Here is a 27,246-nt window from a genome sequence, read left to right as displayed (position 1 = left end):
ATGGAGCCGGGACTCCGCCGGAGACCAGATGCCTCTGATCTCTGCCTCTCCCAAGTGGCCACCCCAGCCCTGGAGGGACGCGTCCGTCACGACAACGTGCTCCGGTTGGGGAAGGGAGAGGGACTTGCCCCTGACCCAATCGCGGTCCGTAAGCCACCACTGCAGTAGTCTCGCAGTGCCCTCCGAGATCAAGACGTGGTCGGACAAGTTGCCCTGATGCTGGGCCCACTGAAACTTCAGGTCCCACTGCAGAGCCCGCATCCGCCACCGAGCGTGATGCACCAGAAGGATGCAGGAAGCCATCAGTCCCAGCAGCCGCAGCGTCAACCTGACCGAAACCCGGGATAGCGGCTGAAAGATGGGAATCAAAGCCTGAATATCCCGAACCCGCCGTTCCGGAGGATAAACCCGAAACTGCGCCGAGTCCAGAACCGCTCCGATGAAAAGGAGCTTTTGAGAGGGACACAGGTGTGATTTCGGCACATTGATGGAGAACCCCAGGTCGTGCAAGAGGTCTGCCGTCATCTGAAGGTGGTGGACGACTGTCTGGGGCGAGCCCGCCTTCAACAACCAGTCGTCTAGGTAGGGGAAGACTGAAACCCCCAACCTGCGCAGATGGGCTGCGACCACCGCCAACACCTTTGTGAACACCCGTGGGGCGCTGGTAAGGCCGAAGGGGAGCACGATAAACTGAAAATGCTCCTGGCCTACCGTGAACCGCAGGTAACGCCGGTGGGCCGGCAGGACGGGGATGTGAAAATAGGCGTCCTGCAAGTCCAACGCTACCATCCAGTCTTGTGGGTCTAGAGCAGCCAAGACCTGAGCTAACGTCAACATCTTGAACTTCTCCTTCCGGAGGAAGCCGTTGACGTTCCTTAGATCCAAGATAGGACGTAGGCCCCCCTTGTCCTTCTTGGGCACCAGAAAGTAGTGGGAATAACAACCACGCCCTACTTCTGGCCCAGGAACGCGCTCGATGGCCCCCTTGGCCAAGAGGGCCGTAACTTCCTCCTGCAGAAGTGTCAAGTGGTCCCCCGACACACGGTGGTTCTGCGGTGGCATGGCTGGAGGAGAGGTCTCGAAGGGGAGGGAGTAGCCCCTTCGGACGATTTGCAGCACCCACCTGTCCGAAGTGATCGTGCGCCAGTGAGCGTGGTGATGGCGAACCCTGCCACCCACTGGCGTCACATGGGGCCGAAAGCACGGACTAGGAGGATTTTGGGGTAGATGCTGCGGGGGAAGGTGTGGTCTGACCCCGCCGTTGTCCCCGACCACCGCCACGGCGGTTTCCACGGCCGCCACCGCGTTGAAAGGATTGTTGCGGCGCGTGGCTGGCAGCACGTGTGGGGGCGCCCATCCTTGGCCACGAAAGGGACGAAACGAACTCGTTTGCTGACGCTGGGTCGAGAGACCCAAGGACTTGGCCGTGACCCTGGAGTCCTTGAAGCGTTCCAGCGCGTGGTCCGCTTTGTCACCGAACAGGTGACAGCCATCAAACGGCATGTCCATTAGGGTATTCTGGACATCAGCCGAAAAATTGGCGGATCTCAGCCAGGCGTGGCGACGAATCGCCACCGTCGTAGACATAGCTCTGCCCAGCGAGTCGGTCGTATCAAGACCACACCGAATGGAATATTTCGCTGCATCTCGGCCCTCAGCCACAGCCTGACCGAGCTTTGCCCGCACCTCCATGGGGCATTCTGGCAGCAGTTCCGCGACCGTATCCCACACAGAGTGGGTGTAGCGGCCCAAGAGGCAGGCGGTGTTGCAAGACCGCAGGCCCAAACTAATGGACGAGAAGACCTTTTTGCCAAACTGGTCATACCTCTTGGATTCCCGGTCGGGCGGGGCCGACGGGAATGCGGACTGGGAGGTCGAGGCCTGGATCACCAGACTCTCAGGAGTGGGGTGGGTAGACAGGTACTTGGGGTCGTCCGGACAAGGACGGTGGCGCCTGGCCACGTTCCGATCAACAGGCGCACCTGAAGCGGGCCTGGACCACGTGCCCAACAGAACGTCAGACAAGGCCTCATTAAACGGCAGCAGTGGCTCCACTGGGCATGACTGCGGTTTGAAGACCTCGGTGAGGATGTTAGGCCTCACGGCCGCGACGGGGAGCTCAAGGTGTAAGGCCTTGGCAGCCCTCATCAGCACCACAGAATAGGCAGCTCCCTCCACCGATGCCACGGTTGGAGGAGAGATCAAACCAGGGTTAGGAGATTCGTCCAAACCACTGGCATCCCCCAAGTCACCCGTCCAGTCCGGGTCATACTGGCACTCGCGAGCCAGAGGGTCTTCGGACCCCTCCCAACCTTCACCGTACTGCTCATCCTCTCCGTATTCGGAGTCAATGATGAAGACCGGCTCCTCGGGGTTCATGGGCCCCATCGGCGCCGGGACCGGCGTCGTGCGACGCCCGTCCGGCGCCGTGTCCGGCGTCGGAGAAGGTAGGGGGACGGCGCCGCCCGGAGCCGGCGCCGGAGCCCCAGTGCCGCCCGAAGCCGGCACCGAGGAACCGGCGTCGCGCGGAGGCGGCGTCGGGGGCAACCCCGATGGAATCGGCGCGGGGTCGGATGGGCGTCCATCCGGCGCCGACCCAGAAGGCCCTAGCGGCGCCGGGATCGGCGCCGCCGGCGGCGCCGGAGCCGGAGCACCCGACGGCGTCGAGGTAGGGTCAGCTGAACCGCTAGGGCCTCCGGACGGGTTCACTGGGCCCGTAGGCGCCGTGGAACCCGCCGGAGGAGATAGGGCCCTCATGGCCATGAGGAACGCCTCTATCTCCTCAGGCGTCGCACCGTGCCCAGGGACCTGAGGGTATGGGGCAGGCCGCGCCGGTGACTCTCGCGGAGCCACGGGGGTGGGGTCACCCGAACCCCCGGCCGCATCGCGCGAGCGTCGGGGGGAGTCAGGGGTGCGATGACGACGCCCCGACTTCTTGTGCTTCTTACCTGAGGAGGATGACGAGTGGTGTCGACTTCCGGAACGCCCGGCGCGGCTCCGCGACCGCTCCCTCGAACGCTCTCTCGACCTCCGGCCGGACCGGGACCGCTCCCGGTCCCGACGTGGGGCCGACACCCGGAGCTCCAGCAGCTTGCGGGACCGCTCCCGCCTAGCCTTGTTGGTGAGGGCCCGGCAGTCGACGCAGGAGTCCACGTCGTGGTCGGGGCCCAGACACTGGAGACAGAGGCGGTGATGGTCTGTGACCGACATCGTGCGCTCACAGCCATCACAGTGCTTGAACCCAGGCATCCTACCAGGCACAAAGTGAGAAAATACTTCGAAAAAACTTGGTCAAAGACCGGAGTACTGCTCTTCAGATCTGCGTCCACTGGCGCGGAAAAAAGAAGAACTGACGTCAGCGCGCGGAGGCGGCGTCTATGTACTCCAGCGACGTCATCACGGCGCACGACGCCGACGACGGACGCGGAGCCGCAGGGGACGCCTGCAGACGACGCCTACCGACGCGCAGGGGTACTGCTACGCAAAAGTTTCCGGATCCAGACTGACGCCTGGGGATATTCTAAGGTAAGGAATCTAACACTAACGTGTTTCTTTCAGATTGCACTTTTAACCCATGTTGCTTTCCTAGCTGAATTCATAACTGGTACTTTAAAGAAAAATAAATTATAATAGTTTTCATCTTACCCAACTGCTCAACAATTCTAGAATAAACTGCATCAATTCGTCTCATTGTTTTTATCAGGTCTTTCCTTCTAAATCTTATTTCCACAGTTCCTTCAGCCTCTAATACACCTCCTCTGAAAAATAAAAGCAACATCAGATTGGCAGGGTCATTTGCTGCAGGAACGCTGACCATGCAAAATTTTAAATATGTGATGCCATATTATATCAATTTATTCCTGAGAGGATGTCTCGTAAATAATTTTCCAAAGTTGCCACTGACAAAAATACGGGAGCTGGTAAAGTTCAACAACAATCATGTTTGCAATACTTCACTCTACATCCCTAATGAATTATTTTGCATCTGACAGTCTAACCCCTTTTCTTAAAAGCTCTTGCTTTAATTCATGTATATATGAGAACAAATCAAATACGGACTATGTATGGAAAATTAGACTTTTCCCTGCTTTTGAAATAAAACTACTGAAATCTTTAACTAGTTTTAAATGTGTAAACGTTAATCTTTGGAGTAACAACACAAACCAATTTGCTCATTCATCATTAACATTGAGGGGCTCCGTGTGAGAGCCATCCTGCCCCGGATGTGACGTCAGAACCACTATATCTGCATCACCCACATGCGCGGACTTCAGTTTCTTTCTGATCTCCTTCAGTGTCAAATGATGTCACTGAAATCAAAATATGGCAATGTGCAGACTTCCAGATTGGGATCTTATTAATGGACTGTGTGAATCTATTCCATAGAATAGGGAGGAAAGTGGGTTGTTGAGGAACATGCGATTAGAAAGAGTCTTTACCAGAATAGGTGTTACGAAGGTAAGTAACTTGTTATTCTGACAGACTTCTAACCGCAGATTCCTCACCATGTGAATAGATACCAAAGCAATACATCTCCCCCAGCGGTACATCCATGAAATGACTCAGATTAGGAAATCTTGCAAGATCGATTGGGCAAAACTCCATCCCACGGACCTGTATATCCAGACAGCAGTGTTTCGTTAACATACAGGGACGTCCAAGTAGTAACACCCAACAGATGTCTAGAACTTGCACACAACATGCTAGAACAGTTGTAGCAGCATTCGTTCTGGAGGCATGAGCATGCAAGCCTTCTAGGGGTTGCTTTTTGGATAGCCCATAGCAGATTTTGATGCATAATACAATTCTTTTGGAATGTTTTGCCTTTCTTAGCTCCAGAGAAGCCAACAAACATGGTCATCCTGTTAGTATTCTCTGTTCCAATCAACGAATGAGCTAAGGGCCCCCTTAGGGTCGAGACGATGGAGCTGTTCTTTTTGGATGGATGAGGTGGAGCATAGAAAGTCGACAAGATTATAAAATCCCCTATGTGAAAGGGTGTGACTACCTTGGGTAAGAATGCCACTTTTGTCCAGAAAACTAATTTTTCCAGAAAGAAAGATGTTTATGGTGCCACCACAGATAATGCCTGGAGTTCACTCACTTGCCTGGCCAAAGTTATGGCACTAAGGAGTACTGTCTTCAGGGTTAATAGGCAAAGAGGGCATTGGTTCGAAGAGAGTGCACAGTAGGTGAGTGAGTAACACATTTATGTCTCACTTTGGCATTACAAACGGTGTTGGTGGGAACGTGTGTATTAGTCCCTTAAAAAAGACAACAGAGAACCTGCACAAGGAAAGTTGATCCATAAGCATAAGAGGACATAAGGTAAACTTTAACTGTTGCCACAGCTAGACCTTGCTGGGCTAAGGATAAACAAAACAGACGGACATCTATTAACTGTGCATTCATGGTTGGATATCTCAGGAGAGCACCAGACAAGATTCCTCCATACATAGATATACTAGATGGAGCTGTGGTGGCTAGATGACACTGGCCACTTACGGGGGACTGGTGAGGGAGGGGACATCAGGGAGTGATCAGGGAGATACCCCGAGCAAACATACATTTGCAGACATGTAAATCCTCCTGGCACAGGAACCAATACCTGTTTGTTGCAGTACCATGTGGCGATCATGTTGTCTGTGAGAACAACTACCTGCTGTGAGAAGTTGGCCTGATATGCAGTGCTCACTATTCTAGTGATCACTATGTATCAGTCCAAACAACCCTTATTGATGATTGGTTGTAAGTCAACCGTTAGACCAGCTATCCTAGTAGCATGGACAAGAGCAGTCTTTAGACTAAACTCTAGAGGGCGTGTTAAGCCAGCTGTTATACCATCACATATACCCCTTGAACACCAAGTGAAAGGACACCACACAAGTTGTTATGAAAATAAAAGGATATTTATTTAGAACACAACAACCCTGGACTCTTTATGAGGACAGGGTGCTAAGCACAATACAAAGCTCTTAGGAAAATACTCAAATCGCACAATTTACACAAATGCCCGAGGGGCACGAAAAACCATATACTCTAAAAGTGGAATGCGAAATTACTAGCAGGTAAGTACTACTCTAATAGGCTTTGGGATCGCTAGGACTTGACTACTGAACCTTCAGATTACTAGCAGGAGGCCTAGGGAGATCGGGTGCAGAGTGTGCACTCTCACGCGGGATGCGGGACAAAGTCTATGGTTGCTAGAATTTACAAAGTTAGTGTTATCGGAAGAATCCGACTAGGTAGAGCTGAAACGAAAAAGGATCTGGACCCTTGGATAGCAAAGCTATGCTGGAGCACCAAAATGCTGAGTTTACCTAGCCCAGGGGCTGCGGCTGCATAGGTCTGAAAAGACGTCGGGAATCCTCGTTGCAGTCTATGGAGCCTGAAAGAAGAAGTTGCTGGCAGGCGACCAGTGAAGAGATTCGGATGGATCCAAGCCTGGATCGAAGATGGAGGACACCTGTAAGCAGAGGGGACCAAGTCCTGAATCACTAGCCAGTGATCAGATGGGCACCAGGATGGCACCGGATGGAGTCACCTCGACCAGGTGAGTGGGCGACGCTGGGCTCTGCAGTCTCACGGACCAGGAGGCGTTGTCGGCGACCAGGATGGACGTGCGAGCTGTCCCACGATGGTATCTGCTGTCGACGTCGCTGGACCCAGGATTGGGGCAACAAGTCTTGGCAAATGCAAGCCCACGCAGTGGACTCAAAATGGCGTCTGGAGTGGACCAGGAGGGTCCGGGGTGCTCCTCTGTTGGAGGGGAGCAAGGGCCAGTCTGGTGCAACCAGACCAGCACTGTTGATGTCGTCGTTCGTCGTCGGGAAGGCCACAAGCCAGCGGGCTAGTAGCCAGACAACGCGGTGAGCAGCAATGAGCAGAAGGGACCCACGCAGATCTCGTAGAGGCTGGGAGGCTGAACTTCGGTGCTGGAGCTGCTCAGGGTCGGGGCTTCTCACACCCCAAAGCACTCACTCGAGGATCCCTCGGCGGTCGTGCTGGGCAAGCGTCGTGCAGTCCTGAAGATGGCCGGTCCCTCGAGGTCTCGTCACACCCACGGATCTCAGCTGAGCTGAAGATGTAGGTAGAGGTCAGAGGTGCCAGGGAAGCTGGTTCTCGTCGAGCTGGGAAGTCTTGATCCGGAGGAGAGACTTACAGCAGACCGTGATGCTTGGATGGTGCCTGCGGATGCAGGGTGACTACTCATTAGTCACAAGGGAGAAATCTTGAGAAGAAGTCGAGAGTTCCTTTCGTAGAAAGTAGTTTCAGGATTCAAAGATGATCTAATTTGGAAGGGGGCCCGCTCCTATCTTTATACTAGAAAAAGGGGCTGGCACGCGACTAGGTCCTGCCCATGGGTGGGACCAGGAAGGGGGGTGGTTACACCCCTCTCATATGCCGGACTTTCCCCAGCTCAGGGGTTGGTGTGCCCCTGGAACTGGTTCTAGCCGGCAGATGCATAGTGAGCACCGGGGTGCCACTTGCAGTCACCTTCCTCTAAAGCCCTGCCTACCCAGGACACACAAAACCCTGTCTGGGATGGTGCTAGCACCGCCCCCGACAGGAAACCCTTTGTCCAAGCCTCCCTCGCTGGAAGGACTCCCAGCAGAAGGAGGTCAGACTTGTGTCTGTGGTGGCAGCATCCATTTTGTGATGCTGAGGCTCGAGTTAACTTTAACGGGGGTTCACAGTTACATACATGTCGTGTCCCTCTAGAAGGGTGGAATGCTAACCCCGTCGCCAGAATTGGCGAGGGGTTAGTATTCCAATTCGTATGACACCTTACTCGACATGTTTTGATAAAGCGATACCAGAGTTAGCATATAAACGCGAGGAATATAATGCACTTAAGAGTATATGGTATGCGTTATCATGGAACAGCTATTAGGACTTGGTTCCGCAAGCTGCAAACGGGCTCAGCTCATGTCAGAGCACCATCTCACACGATTCCAAGAACTCTGCCCTCAGGATTGTCAAGGCCTGCCACAGGAGTGACTGATAGGAATACGGGTGTCCATTTTAGGGTTAGATATAGGTATACTATATCTAAAGCAAAGGGTGATTACACCACCTTGCCCCAGCTGTCGTGCAGCCAGTTGTGTCAGATTTAGATGGCCAGCCAGGGGTGGCATAATACATACTGCAGCCCCTGGTAGGCCCTGGGTACACCTATGCCCCGAGTTACAGGGTCTGATAAGGTGGCCCAGTACCAATTGGTAAATGCACCTAAGGTACACGTGTCAATTTAGTGAGAGAACAGCAAGGCTGTGGGTCTTATTAGCAGGCCCACAGCCAGAGAAGTCGTAAACCAGTGAAGCAAAAAGCAAAAATCTGGGGTGATCATAGGATTGCAGACCCTACTCTTCTACACCTGCTCCCTCTTGATGGTCGGGAATAACACCTTCAGTGTCAAGTGGGTAGCTTGAGGCTCCAACAAGTTCATGTGCAGGCGGTCCTCTGTCGGAGACCAGAGCCCTCTGATCTCCACCTCTCCAACCCAGCACCATGCATCCATTACGACAGTCAGCTCAGGGTGGTGTAGGGAGAGGGGCCTGCCGCTGGTCCAATTATGGTCAACCAGCCACGACTGTAGATCTTTTGCAGTCTCCTTCGACACCTGTAAGGACTCAGACAAGTCCAGTTCATGTCGAGTCTGCTGAGGCTTCAGATTCCATTGCAGAGCCCACATGTACCACCTGGTGGGGTCCACCAGCAGGGTGCAGGAGGCCAAGGGGCCCAGAAGTCTCAGGTCCAATCTCACAGAGTCACAGGTTTAAAGGTTCAAACATCATGATCATAACTGAATGTCCTGGACTTGTTGTGATGGAGGAAAATAGAGGAAAACACCGTATCCACGAAGGCTTTGATGAGAGGAGCTGTTGTGAAAGAGTCAGGTGTGACTTCAGCACATTGACGGAGAACCCCAGGGATGTCAAAAGTTTGGACGACGTCTGGAGGTGGTTGAATACTGTTTGAGGCGATCCTGCCTTCAGTAACTAGTTGTCGAGGTATGGCCAGATTGGCCAGTGCATCAGTTTCTCCTTCTGCAATTTAGAGGCTTAATTTAGGAACCTTCCTTAGTTCCTGTTGCTTGGCATACTCTACTGGGCTCAGTACTACATTCCCCAGAATGCAATACACAAGTATAACAAGCACATCTGGTGCTTATATGGCTGAACAACCAGACCATTCACCATAAGCGCTCAGTACAGCAACTTCTTGTATCCCTCCAACACTTCAAATCTCCCATCTATCCAGACTCATCGTTTAAATGTATTTTTTATTCATGACGATTTTCGACAGCTCACTGCTATCGCCAAAACAACATTTTCAAGCATTCTTACAAACAGTAAGCACTTCCTTCACGGCTCAACCGGGAGTACAAGGCACGCATGGGAACTGGCCGGATTCCAGTGTCCCTGATCCTCGGCATGGAGAGGGCTTTTCTGAACCGCACACAACGGTGAGCTCATGTGACATGGCTCTGGCATGACTGAACGACGGCGCTACTAACGCCGCATGCTCTTGGAGTGCGCCTACCTTCCGCTTAGAGACTACGCGGTAATGCAATCTTTTCCCCCTTCCCCACCTTGCATCTGCCATAGCATCACACATACTGTTGTCCCCCTGCTCCTGTCTTGTTATTCAGACAGAAAGGCAGGCATGTCTCATTAAGAGAGATTCTGACTGCGCCAACACATGCCTTCTCTGGATCCAGCAGAGCGGTTCATATGCTGTATGACTGGCCGCTTTTGCTTTGTTTTGCCGCACGACCCATGCACTTGCTCTCCCTCATGGCTCACGCACATAATCTGTACGGTTTATGGACCTTGCTCTTAGTGAACAGGGATCTGTCCTCCGTCCCTCCCGTATTGCGGGAGCCCCTAACGGCTCAGTTTACCCACCAGGTCTTACAGACATTTGACTGGTTACTGTAAGTAAGGCTCTCGATATTCAAATTGCCTTAGGCCAACGTTCTATCCAGCCTGATCTGGAACAAGATGGGCTTGCCATGGAATTGGGGCGTATCAAAATACCCTCACGAAATATCGTACTGACCTTTGCGATTTTAAACTAATACCCTTTCATTTTTTTATATCTATCAAAATGTTTCCTCCTCCAATAGAACTGTGGATCTTATGACCTTTTATTTTATTTTTAAGACACAGAGTTGATCCTCATTGCAGCTATGTTTGTTGACACACCGTTTTCACTGGGTGTTTCAAACATGCTCTTAAACACACATTGGCATAGCCAATAGGTCTGGCTTTTGGGACCTTATAAGTATTTAGTTATGCAGCACAATATCCTTGGTGCAACAACATCAACTGTTGCATGGCTAAACACTTATAAGGTCCCAAAGGCGAGACCTACTGGCTATGCCAATGCTTGTTCGTTTTTGTTTTTCACTAGCAAAATACAGGTGATGCCAATGGTGTTTAGTTTAAACGTAACTATTTACGGACAAGGATACCATCAATTATCCCTCTCCACTATACACATTTACAGTGACTAAATCCAATTTACTACTTTTATGTTCATCTTATGGTTACTTTTCTTACAAAACACAAAACACATAAGTGATATCATTTATCTTTTTAGTAATCTTTTCAAAATTTTGTAGAGATCTTTAGTATTGTAATCATACACATCAAGAAATCACACAATATCTATTCTCTTGTGTCAAACAATTCTCAACAGGACATACAAGCAAAAAACAAATAACAAATAAGATTATCCAATTGTTGACCCTTAATCCAGGGGTTATGTCTGAAGCCCAATAGCTTACAAGTAAGGAAAATTGGTAATGTCTCTTGTAACCTTAATTCCTTTCTCGAACACCGCAATTGTATTTAGGAGTCAATGAAGCACAACTCAATGTTTTTATGGCTTCTCAAGTCACTCCAACTCCTCGGGCATATATCCCATATTACTTCCAAGTCAAACAAAGTGTGTCGAGATCAATAATAAACTGTCGACGCGTTTCGGCCTGTCAAACAGTTTCAGGCCTCATCAGGACAATGGGCAAACAAAACATGCAGTGCTTTACCACATTCAAAACCGGTAGCTAATCCCAGTCTATAGTCAAAAATCGTCTTCGCTATGGTATATCACACCAGGCATCTCATTTGACAGTTTTTCATATTTGCGAAACAACCTTGCATTCAAATGCGTGATTTGTTCCGATGTTCGGGTCTGGGTGAAGATCAGGTCATAATAAACGTCCAGCACCGTCAAGCGTCTCCGAGTCACGCCAGCTATTATCTATAGACTCGTTCCTCTCAGTCTCCCAGGAATTACCATACCGCTCGGCTTTGTTTTTCAGCACTTTTAGTAGATATGCATAATTAATCACAGGAGCACCATTGGTCTTTGTATATTAACATTATTTAGTAAGCTGCATGTATTGGACTCATGTTTCAGCAATCTGCATAGAATCAGTATCCAGTAATATATGCAATATTCATACATATGTGTGATGAAGAAGGCATTTAACAAGTGTTAACTTAGTTTAAATGAGTAACAACTGTACAGTTATAGACGTGGTGAGTCTTCTGAGGTAAGTACATACAGTTTTGCGAGGGAATAAGCAAACGTGAAGCTGTGGGATGAACTCACATTGTGGCTAGGTAGAGGACATTTGTGATTGCATTAGACACTTAGGAACTAAGTGAGGGAGATTGTAAAAATTGTGTGGTGTCCAGCAGTTTTTTAATATGAACACCTGGCATAAGTAAATCGGCAGACGCTTGTACATATCGGGGGGTCTGGTATCCTCTAATGCAATTTTAAAGGAGAAGAGCAATAACAAATAAACCCTCAGTCTGGCAATAAGCCGTTTTCGCAGACACCTGGTCTCCTTTCTCCTCAGAGAGACAGAATAGACTTTGGCCCACTGTAATACAGTAGAGTGCCAATAAAACTTACCAGGTAAGGATGAGGCCCTCCATCTCATAGTGACTGAGTGTCTACCCAGTAAGAAGGGTAGGTCTAAACACCTGTTCGCAACCTTACCAGACGTGGGGCACTTGTAGAGGTCCTGTATGCAATGGTCTAGACTATGGTTCTAGACTATGGTGTCCGGTGACAGATGACAATATGATGCCAATATCTCCCTAATAGTTGACTTTGTCAGACACATTCCAGATGATGTGCTTGAAATCTGCCCCACTGCGAGGCAACAAGGGCAGTTTGAACTGGTGGTAACATATATTTTACTCAACCACATCTATGACAGATAGGCCTGATGCTAAATATCATGGTGCATGTGTTGAAATCTAACAGTTGTAGTCCCTTTTCATTTAAATTGAGCCAATTGGACCAACACACCTTATAATGATATTTGAAAGCACAGCCAAGGATTGGAAAATGGTGGCTGGTTAAATAATTTGGCAGCAAATGAGAGTTTGAGCCCTTACATTGTTAAAGATATTTAAAAAAAATAGATTGGCCAAAGTTCTCTTTTAGCATTTCTGACTCATCACAGTGAACCAATCGTGTGATGAAATATCCTAAAGGTCTTTGTTGATTTCTTTCTTTGTTATTCTGACAGAGGGCCATTGACAATCTAGAAAAAGGGTCATTGGAGTTTACTGTGTCCCTGCTTCCAGTAGCCTGTACGCTAGGGTTGTGTGTGGCAGGCTAGAGTGTTGTGTGTGCCCTTTTGGGCTTCAGTATTTAGCATTCAAACGTTCAGAGCAGGGGCTTTCTGTTTTCCAAGTTGGCACCACTTTGACCCCAAAATGACTTTACAGGCCGCCTCTGCGCTCCCTGCCAAGTTCCCTCCAATGAATGGAACACCAGTCAGGAGTTGAGCCGGCCCTCAGAATACCTCGGAGCTGAGGCGCAGCTGCCGCTACAAGTGAAGTGGGCGCCGCGTGGTAATAGGCCGGCCCGGGGGATCTCTGGGACACGGCACTCAGACCGCTTAGTGCACCAGAGGACATGAAATCTGAAAGCATGAGGATCAAGGAGATCTCTTTGCGGCAGGATCCGGATTTGAGGAAGGAGTTGGCGTTGCTGGCCCGGAGCTGTGATTTTGTCTTGCCCTCTAGGTTCAAGAAGAGACTAAAGGCTTTTCAGCAAACACAGCTTTGATGCTGCCATTTTCTGCTCTATTTCTGTTTTTTATCGTACCCTACACCCACGCTCTGTGAAGTAGCAAAATGTATTTTTGTTCGGACTGCCTACTTCACTGTGTTGAGAATTTTGAGAAACTTGTGTGCCTACCTTTTGTTTGGTCGTTTTTTCCCAGTTGTGTGACGGGTGGCGTTTGTTGCCAATATCTGACCTAGTGAGTTAACAATGGGGTATACCCTAAGAACTCTCTGACCTGGGTCAGTGAACATAGGTACGTACGAAGTGGTCAGGTTCTATGAATTTCTGGTCAGGAATTAATCACAAATTACTTTTTTCAAAACGGAATTATTTAACATGAAGTCCCAAGGTGTATTACACAAAACACATTTATTTCAACATTGTCATGATTAGCACGAAAGCATTAGAAAGCATAAAAACTAAAGAAGGACCAATTACTTCATTGGATCAAAGGAGGACTAAAGGACGTAAGTCTCAAATATTTTCTTCTATAGCAACATTATATGCGGACAAATGTTAAACATACAGTGTATAGTAATGAATATTTACAAAGTGCGCTCAAGGTGACATGGAAAAAGGAGACAGTTAGATAGGTTGGGGGTGATTGGGTGGAGGTGAGGACTGGGTAAAGGGTGTTGTGATCTTCAAACAATCACAGTGGTTAGAAATGTATCCTTTACAGACTGGTTTAGTTCAATAGTTCCATTCATTTCTTTAACATAGGGTACGTGTTACTCAATGGGTTGCTTCCTATGTTAAGAAGATCGGATGAAATCAAGTCTACGTTTCGACCCCTAAATGATGGGTTAGTTGGAACCTCGGGCTGGGGTCTTCTTCAGGACGGGAGGAGACAGGAGCGCCTAAAGGTTAATACAATATCTTTAGAAAGGGGAACTGTATCTGTATACTCGCAAAAAATCTGTGTAAATACCAAGGGCTCAGTTAACAAAAATGGGCTTCTTACTTCATATAGGGCCGTCCAGTGGCCTATTGAGAATGGACCTGCGTTGGTTCCATAGTGGTGTAGGAAGCCTAGAGGTGTATTAGAAATGGAGATTTTTAGAATCTGAATCCTGAGCATGTGTGCTCAAAAAAGAGAGAAACACATCGGTGGACACTTACTGGGGCGTCAATGGGTATCCAATCAAAAACTGCACAATTTCAGATCGAGTTGCGTCCGGGTATGATGAATTAGTCTGTGAATGGAAGAGACAGGAGTATTTGTAAGTTACCCTGTTTATGTGGCATTGAAGGGTGGTGTCAACATTGTAAATATACACTCGGCATGGTTGTAGTGACAACCCATGCTAGATTAACCCAGATATTGGAAAAATTACGTATAAAATATGTGATCACCGAATGAGCCAGACCGGGGCAAAAAGACTTTCGATTAACTCGTATTGCATCGGGTCGGTACTGGCGTCAGCCTGTATAGCACAGTAGGGCCCATAGAGGAACCACTTCTCAAGATTGGAAGCATATCGGTTACCTTCTCTGTATTTTATTTGTCAGTTGTCCTCGGAGCTGTCTCGGGAGAGTTCCTCGTAGCAGCGCTGCCCGGTCGCGAGTGAAGCCGCGAGGTGCAGGCGCTGAGTACTTGCTGGAGGCTCGGCGGAATCCGCCAATCAGGTGGCTGCCTGGGCCTGCATATTAGGGAGCGTCTAAAAAAGCCCTATCTGAACGGGCGGTTTACCACGTATGCTAGCATATCAAGGGAGCAGATGCATTAGTAGCGCTCTGTTTAGAGTATTTCTGACAGTATTCTGTTAGGGCTAGGCGGCGTTCAACACTAAATGTACACCTGCCTGGTAATTACAAACACTGAATGGAACATATATACATGGAATAAAAGCCAACCCAGTAAATACAAACGCTGATTGCAACATATAGGCATGGGACAGATCACTGTCCAACACAATATCTTTGATGGGAAAATTATACATATTGTATTTGGAGACACATGGAAAACACGACGGGGTATGTAGAGAGCCCGTGTGCATGTACTTGCGTGATTCATAAAGCATCCATGAATGCATCATACATAGGTGAGTCATAGCATATCTGATAACTTTTCATACGTAAGGCAGTGGATATTAAGGCAGAAAAGAAACACATTAGCGAAATTAGAAAATTATGTAAGGCCCAAATGAAAGCTCTAGGGTTATTCACAGTTGATCAGTGCCATTTGGGAAAAAGTTACATCAATTTCGTTGAGTCCATTCTGTACAGAGTTAAATCTCTGCATCCATTTGCATTCACGTATGTTCAAGACAGAGTCGAGATCACCTCCCCTGGGTCCCAATGTGATTTTTTCTATAACCACCCATTTAAGGGATTCAGGTGTGTGGTTCAGTGCCTGAAAGTGTTCTACCAGAGGTGCCCCCATGGTTTGACATCTTATTCTGCTGCAGTGTTGTAGTACCCTGTTTTTAATTTTTTGCTTGGTTTGGCCAATGTAAATTAGGTCACATGGGCACATGATGGCATATATCACACTGTTGCTATTGCAGTTTGTCAATGTCTTTAGATCAATGGTGACATTGTTATGTGTGAAACTCTTGCTTTCTATGCATAGTGCACACGCCTTGCAGTTACTGCATTTGTAGTTTCCAATAATGTTCGGGAGGTTCCACATTGATTGAATGGTGGGCGCTGGTGGGGTGTCTAGCATAGAGCGGACCACCACATCTCTGAATCAGATTCGCATCTCTGAATCAGATTCGCAAGATAATCAACAGCCATTGGGATATCATAGCAGACCTGATTGAAATCCCAGAACCACCAATGCATGCATTTAAAAAAGCTAAAAGCATCAGAGATGTGGTGGTCCGCTCTATGCTAGACACCCCACCAGCGCCCACCATTCAATCAATGTGGAACCTCCCGAACATTATTGGAAACTACAAATGCAGTAACTGCAAGGCGTGTGCACTATGCATAGAAAGCAAGAGTTTCACACATAACAATGTCACCATTGATCTAAAGACATTGACAAACTGCAATAGCAACAGTGTGATATATGCCATCATGTGCCCATGTGACCTAATTTACATTGGCCAAACCAAGCAAAAAATAAAAAACAGGGTACTACAACACTGCAGCAGAATAAGATGTCAAACCATGGGGGCACCTCTGGTAGAACACTTTCAGGCACTGAACCACACACCTGAATCCCTTAAATGGGTGGTTATAGAAAAAATCACATTGGGACCCAGGGGAGGTGATCTCGACTCTGTCTTGAACATACGTGAATGCAAATGGATGCAGAGATTTAACTCTGTACAGAATGGACTCAACGAAATTGATGTAACTTTTTCCCAAATGGCACTGATCAACTGTGAATAACCCTAGAGCTTTCATTTGGGCCTTACATAATTTTCTAATTTCGCTAATGTGTTTCTTTTCTGCCTTAATATCCACTGCCTTACGTATGAAAAGTTATCAGATATGCTATGACTCACCTATGTATGATGCATTCATGGATGCTTTATGAATCACGCAAGTACATGCACACGGGCTCTCTACATACCCCGTCGTGTTTTCCATGTGTCTCCAAATACAATATGTATAATTTTCCCATCAAAGATATTGTGTTGGACAGTGATCTGTCCCATGCCTATATGTTGCAATCAGCGTTTGTATTTACTGGGTTGGCTTTTATTCCATGTATATATGTTCCATTCAGTGTTTGTAATTACCAGGCAGGTGTACATTTAGTGTTGAACGCCGCCTAGCCCTAACAGAATACTGTCAGAAATACTCTAAACAGAGCGCTACTAATGCATCTGCTCCCTTGATATGCTAGCATACGTGGTAAACCGCCCGTTCAGATAGGGCTTTTTTAGACGCTCCCTAATATGCAGGCCCAGGCAGCCACCTGATTGGCGGATTCCGCCGAGCCTCCAGCAAGTACTCAGCGCCTGCACCTCGCGGCTTCACTCGCGACCGGGCAGCGCTGCTACGAGGAACTCTCCCGAGACAGCTCCGAGGACAACTGACAAATAAAATACAGAGAAGGTAACCGATATGCTTCCAATCTTGAGAAGTGGTTCCTCTATGGGCCCTACTGTGCTATACAGGCTGACGCCAGTACCGACCCGATGCAATACGAGTTAATCGAAAGTCTTTTTGCCCCGGTCTGGCTCATTCGGTGATCACATATTTTATACGTAATTTTTCCAATATCTGGGTTAATCTAGCATGGGTTGTCACTACAACCATGCCGAGTGTATATTTACAATGTTGACACCACCCTTCAATGCCACATAAACAGGGTAACTTACAAATACTCCTGTCTCTTCCATTCACAGACTAATTCATCATACCCGGACGCAACTCGATCTGAAATTGTGCAGTTTTTGATTGGATACCCATTGACGCCCCAGTAAGTGTCCACCGATGTGTTTCTCTCTTTTTTGAGCACACATGCTCAGGATTCAGATTCTAAAAATCTCCATTTCTAATACACCTCTAGGCTTCCTACACCACTATGGAACCAACGCAGGTCCATTCTCAATAGGCCACTGGACGGCCCTATATGAAGTAAGAAGCCCATTTTTGTTAACTGAGCCCTTGGTATTTACACAGATTTTTTGCGAGTATACAGATACAGTTCCCCTTTCTAAAGATATTGTATTAACCTTTAGGCGCTCCTGTCTCCTCCCGTCCTGAAGAAGACCCCAGCCCGAGGTTCCAACTAACCCATCATTTAGGGGTCGAAACGTAGACTTGATTTCATCCGATCTTCTTAACATAGGAAGCAACCCATTGAGTAACACGTACCCTATGTTAAAGAAATGAATGGAACTATTGAACTAAACCAGTCTGTAAAGGATACATTTCTAACCACTGTGATTGTTTGAAGATCACAACACCCTTTACCCAGTCCTCACCTCCACCCAATCACCCCCAACCTATCTAACTGTCTCCTTTTTCCATGTCACCTTGAGCGCACTTTGTAAATATTCATTACTATACACTGTATGTTTAACATTTGTCCGCATATAATGTTGCTATAGAAGAAAATATTTGAGACTTACGTCCTTTAGTCCTCCTTTGATCCAATGAAGTAATTGGTCCTTCTTTAGTTTTTATGCTTTCTAATGCTTTCGTGCTAATCATGACAATGTTGAAATAAATGTGTTTTGTGTAATACACCTTGGGACTTCATGTTAAATAATTCCGTTTTGAAAAAAGTAATTTGTGATTAATTCCTGACCAGAAATTCATAGAACCTGACCACTTTATAATATCTGACCTAGAGCAGGTTTACCAAACCTTGTTTTGTGAACAGTGCTGTCGGTGCACGTTTAATGGTGTGAATATGCAGCTATATGCATGTTTAACAAAGTATATATGCTGAATGCTAGATTCAGATGTGCACACATTTGACAGATTGTTCAGGCTGAAGTTACCGAGCGACGCGATCTGTGGTGGGGGAGGGTGAGGGAATTGAAGCAAGCAAAGCGGAGTGAGGCACGCGAGGCTTAAGGAGCCTTGACAGAAACCCACATGGCGGCTGCGCACGTGAACTCAAGCTTGAGGCCAGCAAAAGGCTCTGGTAGCACTCTGAAAACCCTCTTACTAAAAGTCGAGCAAGCAGCGCATGCACTGCTCTGGGCTCGACCTAAAAAAGAGAAGGACCCTTAAGTACCCAAAGGACCAGGGTTCAAACAGAAAAGCACCAAATAATTTCCTCTGGGAATGTTTTTCAAGCCCTATTGTTCAACATTTCACCAATTACCATACCATATCACACTTACCAAACATTCAAGTGTACGTTTTACTATTAAGACCAACTGTCGCGATGTGTTAGCACAAAAACTTTCAAATAGTACGTCTGTAAATACAATTTATAAAAAATGTATCAGAAAGTTAAAAGTTAATTTCATGCAAAATACTATTATATGAAATTACAGTACTTTAAAAACCTTCCATATATTTTTTCATGATTATAAGCACAATAGGAAAACAACACCTTTATAAAAACAACAAGCGAGTTAGACCAGACACTACTTTTGTCATTAACAAGCCATTTCCATCTATGCAGATTCTTCAGATGAACCCTGATGTACTATAGTCCATCATCATCTGAAGCAGGGGTCTCAAAACCGGTCCTGGAGGGCCGGATCTATGCCAGATTTTTTGGATATCCCCATTGAGATACATGTAGTTATTTTAAAAATCTGGCATGGATCCGGCCCTCTAGGACCGGTTTGGAGACCCCTGATCTAGAGTAACATCCAATTGACGGATTGTAAACAGGCGTCAACGCGTTTCGATGGTTTATTCTGGTTCGATCATCTTTATCAAGACTACGAAATTATATACTCTTATTGAATAAAAGCATTTTCTAATAAGCCACTTTCAATGGTGGAGAATCTAATTGGAAAATCCAATTCTCAATCAGAGGGCACCTTGAGGAAATTGACACCTATTTCAAAGATTGGTAAGGTTTATTACGAATCACTCAGAAATGACAGTAGTGCCAATCAGTGCCGATCTCTGATGCCAGCACCCTACCTATTGCTTTCTCAGCCAGGAGAGCTCAAACTTCTCCATAGTGTATGGAAAAGTGAAGCTCAAGGAGGTGTTGTGGTGCAAGTGGGATGTCCGGGGGTAATAGTACAGAGAAGGTTGGGAGTATCCGTTTTGTACAATGTAGACCACCCTTTGATCTGACGTGATACTCCTCCGGCTGGTAAGGTGAATGGCAATGCAACCTTCTTCTGGGCAATTATGAACCACCAAAAGACAAATTTCACTTGTTTTGCGATGACTGCGGCAAAAGATTCCTCACCTTTTGAATAGAATCCCACAGCAGTCCCAGTCCCGGAGGAGGGTGCCCACCCTTCTATACCAAAAAATCCTGCAGGACAGAGCGCTCAAAGTGGCCGGCCCTTCTCATTTCGGAATCCAAGCAATAATGCTTTGCTTAAGTGTGGAGGGAGGCCCAAGTTGCAGCCTTACAAATGTCCACTACAGGAAAACCTCTGGCCAAAGCAGAAGTGGATGACTTGGCCCCCTTGGAATGAACTCTAATACCTTCAGGCGGCTCCTTACCAGCCAGGGCGTAGCAGTTCTTGATGCACAAGATGATCCATCTGGATAGAGTACGCTTGTGCACAGCCTTGCCCTTCATGCGTCCAACGTAGCCCACAGAGAGCTGATCGTCCAATCGCAATCCCTCAGTCCTAGCCAAATAAAAGCTAACCGCTCTATTAGGATCAAGGCAATGAAGTCTCTCCTCCTCCTTGGAAGGGTGAGTGGTAGGATAGAATACAGGAAGGGTAATGGCCTGTTCTAGATGGAAGGGAGTAATCACCTTAGGCAGCAGCCCTGGTCCTGAGGCCCATCCTTTCAGCATGAATGGTCAAAAACGGGGGTTTTGAACTTTGAGCTTGAAGCTCAATAACCCTCCTGGCTGAGGTTACAGCCACAAGAAAGACTGTTTTGAAAGACAGGAGTCTCAAAGGAAAACTATGTAAAGGTTCAAACGGAGAACCCATCAAGAAATTGAGAACAAGATTTAAATCCCATTGAGGCATAATAAAGGGAGTAGGCGGAAACCTATTGGTAAGGCCCTTAATAAATCTTAAAACAATGGGAGATTTAAACAAAGACGGCTGATCCGGCAAACAAAGAAATGCCGATAAGGCCGCCAAATAGCACTTAACAGTGGCCACAGCACAACCCTGCTAGTCCAAAAACTGCGAAAACTGAAGAATATCTAACATGTGGGCCTTTAATGGATCAATTAACTTCTCCCCACATCATTTGACAAATCTAGACCACCTGGAGGAGTAAATAGACTTGGTGGAGTGTCGCCTGGATGATAAAATAACATCCACCACATCCAGCGGGAGAAAGAAATCAGGTTGCCTTGTTCAATCTCCAGGCAGGAAGGTGCTGGCTCTGGAGGTGGGGTGTAAAACCTGCCACTGCGACTGCGAGAGGAGGTATACCCATCAGAGGACGACTGCGTTGAGGGTGCGATGAGAGGTTAAGTAGATCTGTGTACCACGCCATTCTTGGCCAATCCGGGGCGATCAATATAACTTGGGCCCTGGCAAATCTTCCTCAGAACCCGAAGAATCAAGGGTATGGGAGGAAACGCGTACAGAAGCTCTGAGCCCCAATCTAACTGAAAGGCGTCCGCCATCGCTCCCTGCATCGGAAACTGGAGACTGCAGAATGACAGGAAGTGCGCATTCTCAAGAGTGGCAAACAGGTCCACCAGAGGAGTTCCCCACATTTGAAAGATGTGATGAACAACCTCCGGATGAAGCATCCACTCGTGATCGGCCAAGAACCGTCGACTGAGAGAATCCGCACCCACGTTCGGCACCCCTGCCAGATGATTTGCTATCACACAAATCTGGTGGTCCTGGGCCCAGGACCAGAGTTGTAGAGCCTCTCTGCAGAGACGACATGACCCTACTCCTCCCTGCTTGTTGATGTACCTCATCGTGGTAGTGTTGTCCATCAGGACCTGAACCGACTGACCGCGAAGGGAGGGAAGAAAGGCCTTGAGTGCCAAACGTACCACCCGGAATTCTAAAAGATTGATATGAAGTAATCTTTCCTCTGGAGACCAAAGACCCTTGATCTCCAGGTCCCCCAGATGAGCACCCCACCCTAGGGTGGAGCCATCAGTTATCACTGTGGCCACCCATGGAGGAAGATGAAATGGCTTTCCTTGTGACAGGTTGCCTTCCACGCCCCACCAAGTCAAGTCCGCTGCAGTGTCTCTGGACATCCTGACCGTCTCCCTGAGATCCTCGTTGTGTTGAATCCACTGCCTGCAGAGACACCACTGGAGTGCCCTCATGTGCTAGGGTGCATGGTTGACCAACAGAATGCAGGAAGCGAACAGACCGAGCAGAATGGAACAACCGCTCCATTGTGAAACAAAGGGATAATTCCCTGAATGTCGAGAATCCTTTGTGGAGGTGGAAAAGCTCGACACACAGTAGTATCAAGTACCGCCCCTATGAATATGTTGCGCTGAGAGGGAACCAGGTGAAATTTGGGTACATTTATTGAAAAACCCAAGTTGAACAACAGCTGAGCTGTTACTTGCAGATGATGAAGCACCATCTCCGGCGACTCCGCTTTGAGCGAGCAGCCAGTGGTCCAGATAGGGGAAAACTGGAATCCCTGATCTCCTGAGATGTGCTGCCACCACTGCCATCACCTTTGTAAAGACTCGAGGTGCAGTAGTAAGACCAAACAGGAAGACCGCAAATTGATAGTGCTGCTACCCTACAGTTAAACGGAGATTGTTCCTGTGCGACTTCAGGATGGGGGTATGAAAATACGCATCCTGCAAATTGATCAACACCATCCAATCCTCTTGCTGCAGCGCCTGAAGAACCTGAGCAAGGGTCAGCATCTTGAATTTTTCCTGTTTGAGGTAAAAATTCAACACCCTGAGGTCCAGGATCGATCGTAACCTACCATCCTTTTTGGGAATCAGGAAATACCAGGAGTAGCATCCCTGACCCCTTTCTTGCTTCGGGACTACCTCTATCGCACCTTTTTGCAATAAGGCAAGGACCTTCTTCTGTTGAAGAGGTAAACTATCTTCTGAACAGAATCCTTGGCAAGGAGGGTAAGGAGGAGGAAATTCCCTGAAGGGAAAGGTGTACCCATTCTCTACAAGATTCAAAACCCAAATGTCCGTAGTGACCGATTTCCAATCCAGTAGAAAATGGGACAGCCGACCCCCCCACAGGACCCGCATGCTCCAGGATTGGGGATCTAGGGATGCTTTCCTGCATTACCAGGGGGAGTAGGGGAGGTAGAGGAGGAGGAGGAGGAGAAGAAGAATTGACAGGTTGACCCTCGCGGGCGACCCCTATTTTTCCCTCTGTAGGATTTATAAAGAGGGTTTTGTTGCTGTTGTTGCTGAGGCTGTCGCAGGCTACAAATGGAAGACCTTCCAAATCCTTGATACTTTCTATATCCAAACCTCCTTGACTAAGTTTGCCACCTTAAGGACGTTGCGCGGCCTTGCGGTCCTTAAATCTCTGAAGCGCAGTAACAGCCTTCTCGCCGATCAGCTTTGATCCATCAAACGGAAGATCAAGGAGGGTAGCCACCACATCAGGAAAAAACCCAAAGGGTCTGAGCCAAACCTGTTTCTTGGTAACGATGGAGGAGCTCATTACTCTGGCCACCAAATCAGCTGTGTCCAGGCCAGACTGAATAACTTGACGAGCTTCAGCCTGCGCGTCCGTCAAAACCTCCCAAAAATTACCACGTTCCTCCTCAGGCAGCTTGGATCCTAATTATTAACAGAATCCATCAGGGCGTGTATATATCTCCCCAGCAAACAGGTAGCATTGGTGGACTTTAACGTCATGCTAGAGGAAGAAAAGATTTTCTTGGCCAATTGCTGCAATTTTTTAGAGTCCCTGTCAGCAGGAGCCTGAAGAATGCGCCTGTAGACTGTTTCGAACATGACTCCTGCACCACTAAGCTTTCAAGGGATGGATGAGCCAAAAGGAAGGCAGGGTCTCCTGGAGCAGGTCTGTATCTCCTAGTCACCGACCTCGAAACAGCAGGAGCAGATAGAGGTTCAAGGATAGGCTCAGTTAAAGCCTCATTAAACGGCAACAGAGGTTCAATTATAGAAGATGGGGTATGTAAAACTTCTGTAAGTACATTTTGTTTGTACTCCACTGTAGGCAATTGCAAGTCCAAAAGCTCCCTCGCGTTTCTAATGACTGTATGATAGGTGTGAGAAGTTGGCCTGATATATAATGTTCACTATTCTAGTGAGCACTTTGTATCAGTCCAAACAACCCTTATGGTGATTGGTTGTAAGTCAACCTTATAGACCAGCTATCCTAGTAGCGTGGATACGAGCAGTCTTCGGGCTAAACTCTAGAGGGCGTGTTAAGCCAGCTGTTATACCATCACATATACCCCTTGAACACCAAGTGAAAGGACACCACACAAGTGTTATGAAAATAAACAGTGTATTTATTTAGATCACAACAGCCCTGTACTCTTTATGAGGACAGGGTACTAAGCATACAACAAAACTCTTATGAAAATACTTTAAGTTGCACAATTTACACAAATGCCCGAGGGGCACGAAAAACCATATACTCTAAAAGTGGAATGCGAAATTACTAGCAGGTAAGTACTATACTAATAGGCTTTGGAATCGCTAGGACTACGTTACTGAACCTTCAGAGTACTAGTAGGAGGCCTAGGGGACTCGGGTGCATAGTGTGCACTCTCACGCGGGATGCGGGACAAAGTCTATGGGAGCTAGATTTCACAAAGTTAGTGTTCTCGGGCGAACCCGACTAGGTAGATCGAAAACGACAGTGGATCCTGACCCTTGGATAGTGAGGCTATGCTGGGGCACCGAAATGCCGAAGTTACCTAGCCCAGGGGCTGCAGCTGCATAGGTCTCAAAAGACGTCGGAAATCCTCGTAGACGAACCAGGAGCCTGAAGAAAAGAAGTTGCTGGCAGGCGACCTGTGAAGATTGTTCGAGTGATCCAAGCCTGGATCGAAGATGGATGACACCTGAAAGCAGAGGGGACCAAGTTCGTGACTACTAGCCAGTAGTCAGGGGGCACCAGGAGGGCACCGGATGGTAGTCACCTCGACTAGGTGAGTGGGCGACGCTGTGCTCTGCAGTCTCACGGACCAGGAGGCGTGGTCGGCGACCAGGATGGAAGTGCGAGCTGTCCCACGATGGATGAAGCTGTCGACGTCGCTGGACCCAGGATTGGGGCAACAAGTCTTGGCAAATTCAAGCCCACGTGGTGGACTCAAAATGGCGTCTGGAGTGGACCAGGAGGGTCCGGGGTGCTCCTCTTTTGGAAGGGAGCAAGGGCCAGTCTGGAGCAACCAGACCAGCAGCAGTGATGTCGTCGGGCGTCGTGAAGAAGGCCACAAGCCAGCGGGCTAGTAGCCAAACAACGCGGTGAGCAGCAAAAAGCAGAAGGGCCCCACGCAGATCGTGGAGATGCTGGGAGGCTGGACTTCGGTGCTGGAGCTGCTCAAGGTCGGGGCTTCTCGGACCCCAAAGCACTCACCAGAGGATCCCTCGGCGGTCGTGCTGGATAGAAGTCGTGCAGTTCTGATGATGGCCGGTCCCTCGAGGTCTCGTCGCACCTACGGTTCTCAGCTTAGCTGTAGAGGTAGGTAGAGGTCAGAGGTGCCAGGGAAGCCGGGTCTCGTCGTGCTGGTCGGTCGGATTCCTGAGGAAGGACGTGCAGCAAACCGCAGAGTTCTTAGATGGTGCCTGCGGGTGCAGGGTGACTACTCCTTAGCCACAAGGGAGAAATCTTGAGAAGAAGTCGAGAGTTCCTTTCGTAGAAAGTAGTTTCTTGATTCAAAGATGATCTAATTTGGAAGGGTCCCCGCTCCTGCCTTTATCCTAAAGAAAGGGATGGGTACGCGACTAGGTCCTGCCCTAGGGGTGGGACCAGGAAGGGGGGTGGTTACACCCCTCTCCCATGCCGGACTTTCCCCAGACCAGGGGCTGGTGTGCCCCTGGAACTGGTTCTAGCCGGCAGATGCGTAGTGAGCACCGGGGTGCCACTCTGCAGTCACCTTCCTGTAAAGCCCTGCCTACCCAGGATACACAAAACCCTGTCTGGGATGGTGCTAGCACCGCCCCTGACAGGAAACCCTTTGTCCAAGCTCTCCTCGCTGGAAGGACTCCCAGCAGCAGGAGGTCAGACTCGTGTCTGTGGTGGCAGCATCCATTTTGTGGAGCTGAGGCTTCAGTTAACTTTAACCGGGGTTCACAGTTACATAAATGTTGTGTCCCTCTAGAAGGGTGGAATGCTAACCCCTTCGCCAGAATTGGCGAGGGGTTAGTATTCCAATTCGTATGACACCTTACTCGACATGTTTTGATAAAGCAATACCAGAGTTAGCATATAACCGCGAGGATTATAATGCACTTAAGAGTATATGGTATGCGTTATCATGGAACAGCTATTAGGACTTGGTTCCGCAAGCTGCAAATGGGCTCAGCTCATGCCAGAGCACCATTTCACACGATTCCAAGCACTCTGCCTTCAGGATTGTCAAGGCCTGCCATAGGAGTGACTGATAGGAATCTGTGTGTCCATTTTTAGGGTTAGATATAGGTATACTATATCTAAAGCAAAGGGTGATTACACCACCTTGCCCCAGCTGTCGTGCAGCCAGTTGTGTCAGATTTAGATGGCCATCCAGGGGTGGCATAATACATGCTTCAGCCCCTGGTAGGCCCTGGGTACACCTATGCCCTGAGTGACAGGGTCTGATAAGGTGGCCTAGTCCCAATTGGATAATGCACCTAAGGCACACATGTCAATTTAGTGAGAGAACAGCTAGGCTGTGGGTCTGATTGGCATGCCCACAGCCAGAGAAAGTCGTAAACCAGTGAAACAAAAGCAAAAAATCTGGGTGATCATAGGATTGCAGACCCTACTCTCCTACAATAGGGAGCCACCTAATTGAGATGGTGAGGCTCTTGAGGAAGAAAGCTCCCACTCCGGGGAAGTGTCCAGGCCACTAGCCTCTTGAAGACCCCTAAATTTGTCAACAGACTCCTCAATTTCACCTTCAAACTCCTCCCTACAAAGCTGTTCTTCCTCCAACAGCCTCTGTGCCTTTCTTCTTGAATGCAACTTCGGCTGCGGCGGTGGCGCCACAAGCGGTGCCGACAGCTCCAGAGCCGGAATCGATGGAGGGTCCAATACAGGAATCTGCGCCGTACGAAGTCGAGAGGAAGGCCACCAGATGGCTCCGGGGACTGAGTACCCGGCGTCAAAAACTTCAGTGCTGGAAACTGCCAAGACGGTGCCGTCTACTTAAAAGGCACAAAGGGTGCCTGGGCATATTGTTGAGGCACGCTCAAATTGAAGGCAAACGGACACACAGGACCCGAAGGTGCTCCGAGGGAAAGGCCGCCCTGGCAAACATGCTATACATAGCATTTAAAAAATGTGATGGATCCGACCCCGGTCCAGGAAATAGCGGATATGGAGCAGAGTCAGGATCCACACGAGGTACAGCTGGATCCACAGGAGGAGCCACAGGCACAGGAGAAGGTTCGTCCTGAGCCGGTAAGCCATCCGAAGCCGGAGAGCCCCTCGGCGTCGGCAACCACACCTGGGT

At 48.4% G+C, this 27,246-nt stretch overlaps 1 protein-coding gene across 2 annotated transcripts in view; it reads right to left on the bottom strand.

Annotated features, from left to right (window-relative positions):
* Window positions 1-27,246, bottom strand: part of ACACB (acetyl-CoA carboxylase beta) — a 1,895,698-nt gene that overhangs the window by 234,024 nt on the left and 1,634,428 nt on the right. For both annotated transcript variants that reach the window (XM_086943101.1, XM_086943102.1), the window contains one exon: window positions 3,646-3,758. In XM_086943101.1, the coding sequence (XP_086799227.1) occupies window positions 3,646-3,758 (113 nt within the window). The remainder of the gene's footprint in view (window positions 1-3,645; window positions 3,759-27,246) is intronic.

This window comes from Lissotriton vulgaris, chromosome 11 (genome assembly GCF_964263255.1).
Source record: "Lissotriton vulgaris chromosome 11, aLisVul1.2, whole genome shotgun sequence".
Lineage (NCBI taxonomy): Eukaryota > Metazoa > Chordata > Amphibia > Caudata > Salamandridae > Lissotriton > Lissotriton vulgaris.
The sequence above is the reverse complement of the archived record's forward strand: the minus strand, read 5'-3'. Positions and strand labels throughout refer to the sequence as shown.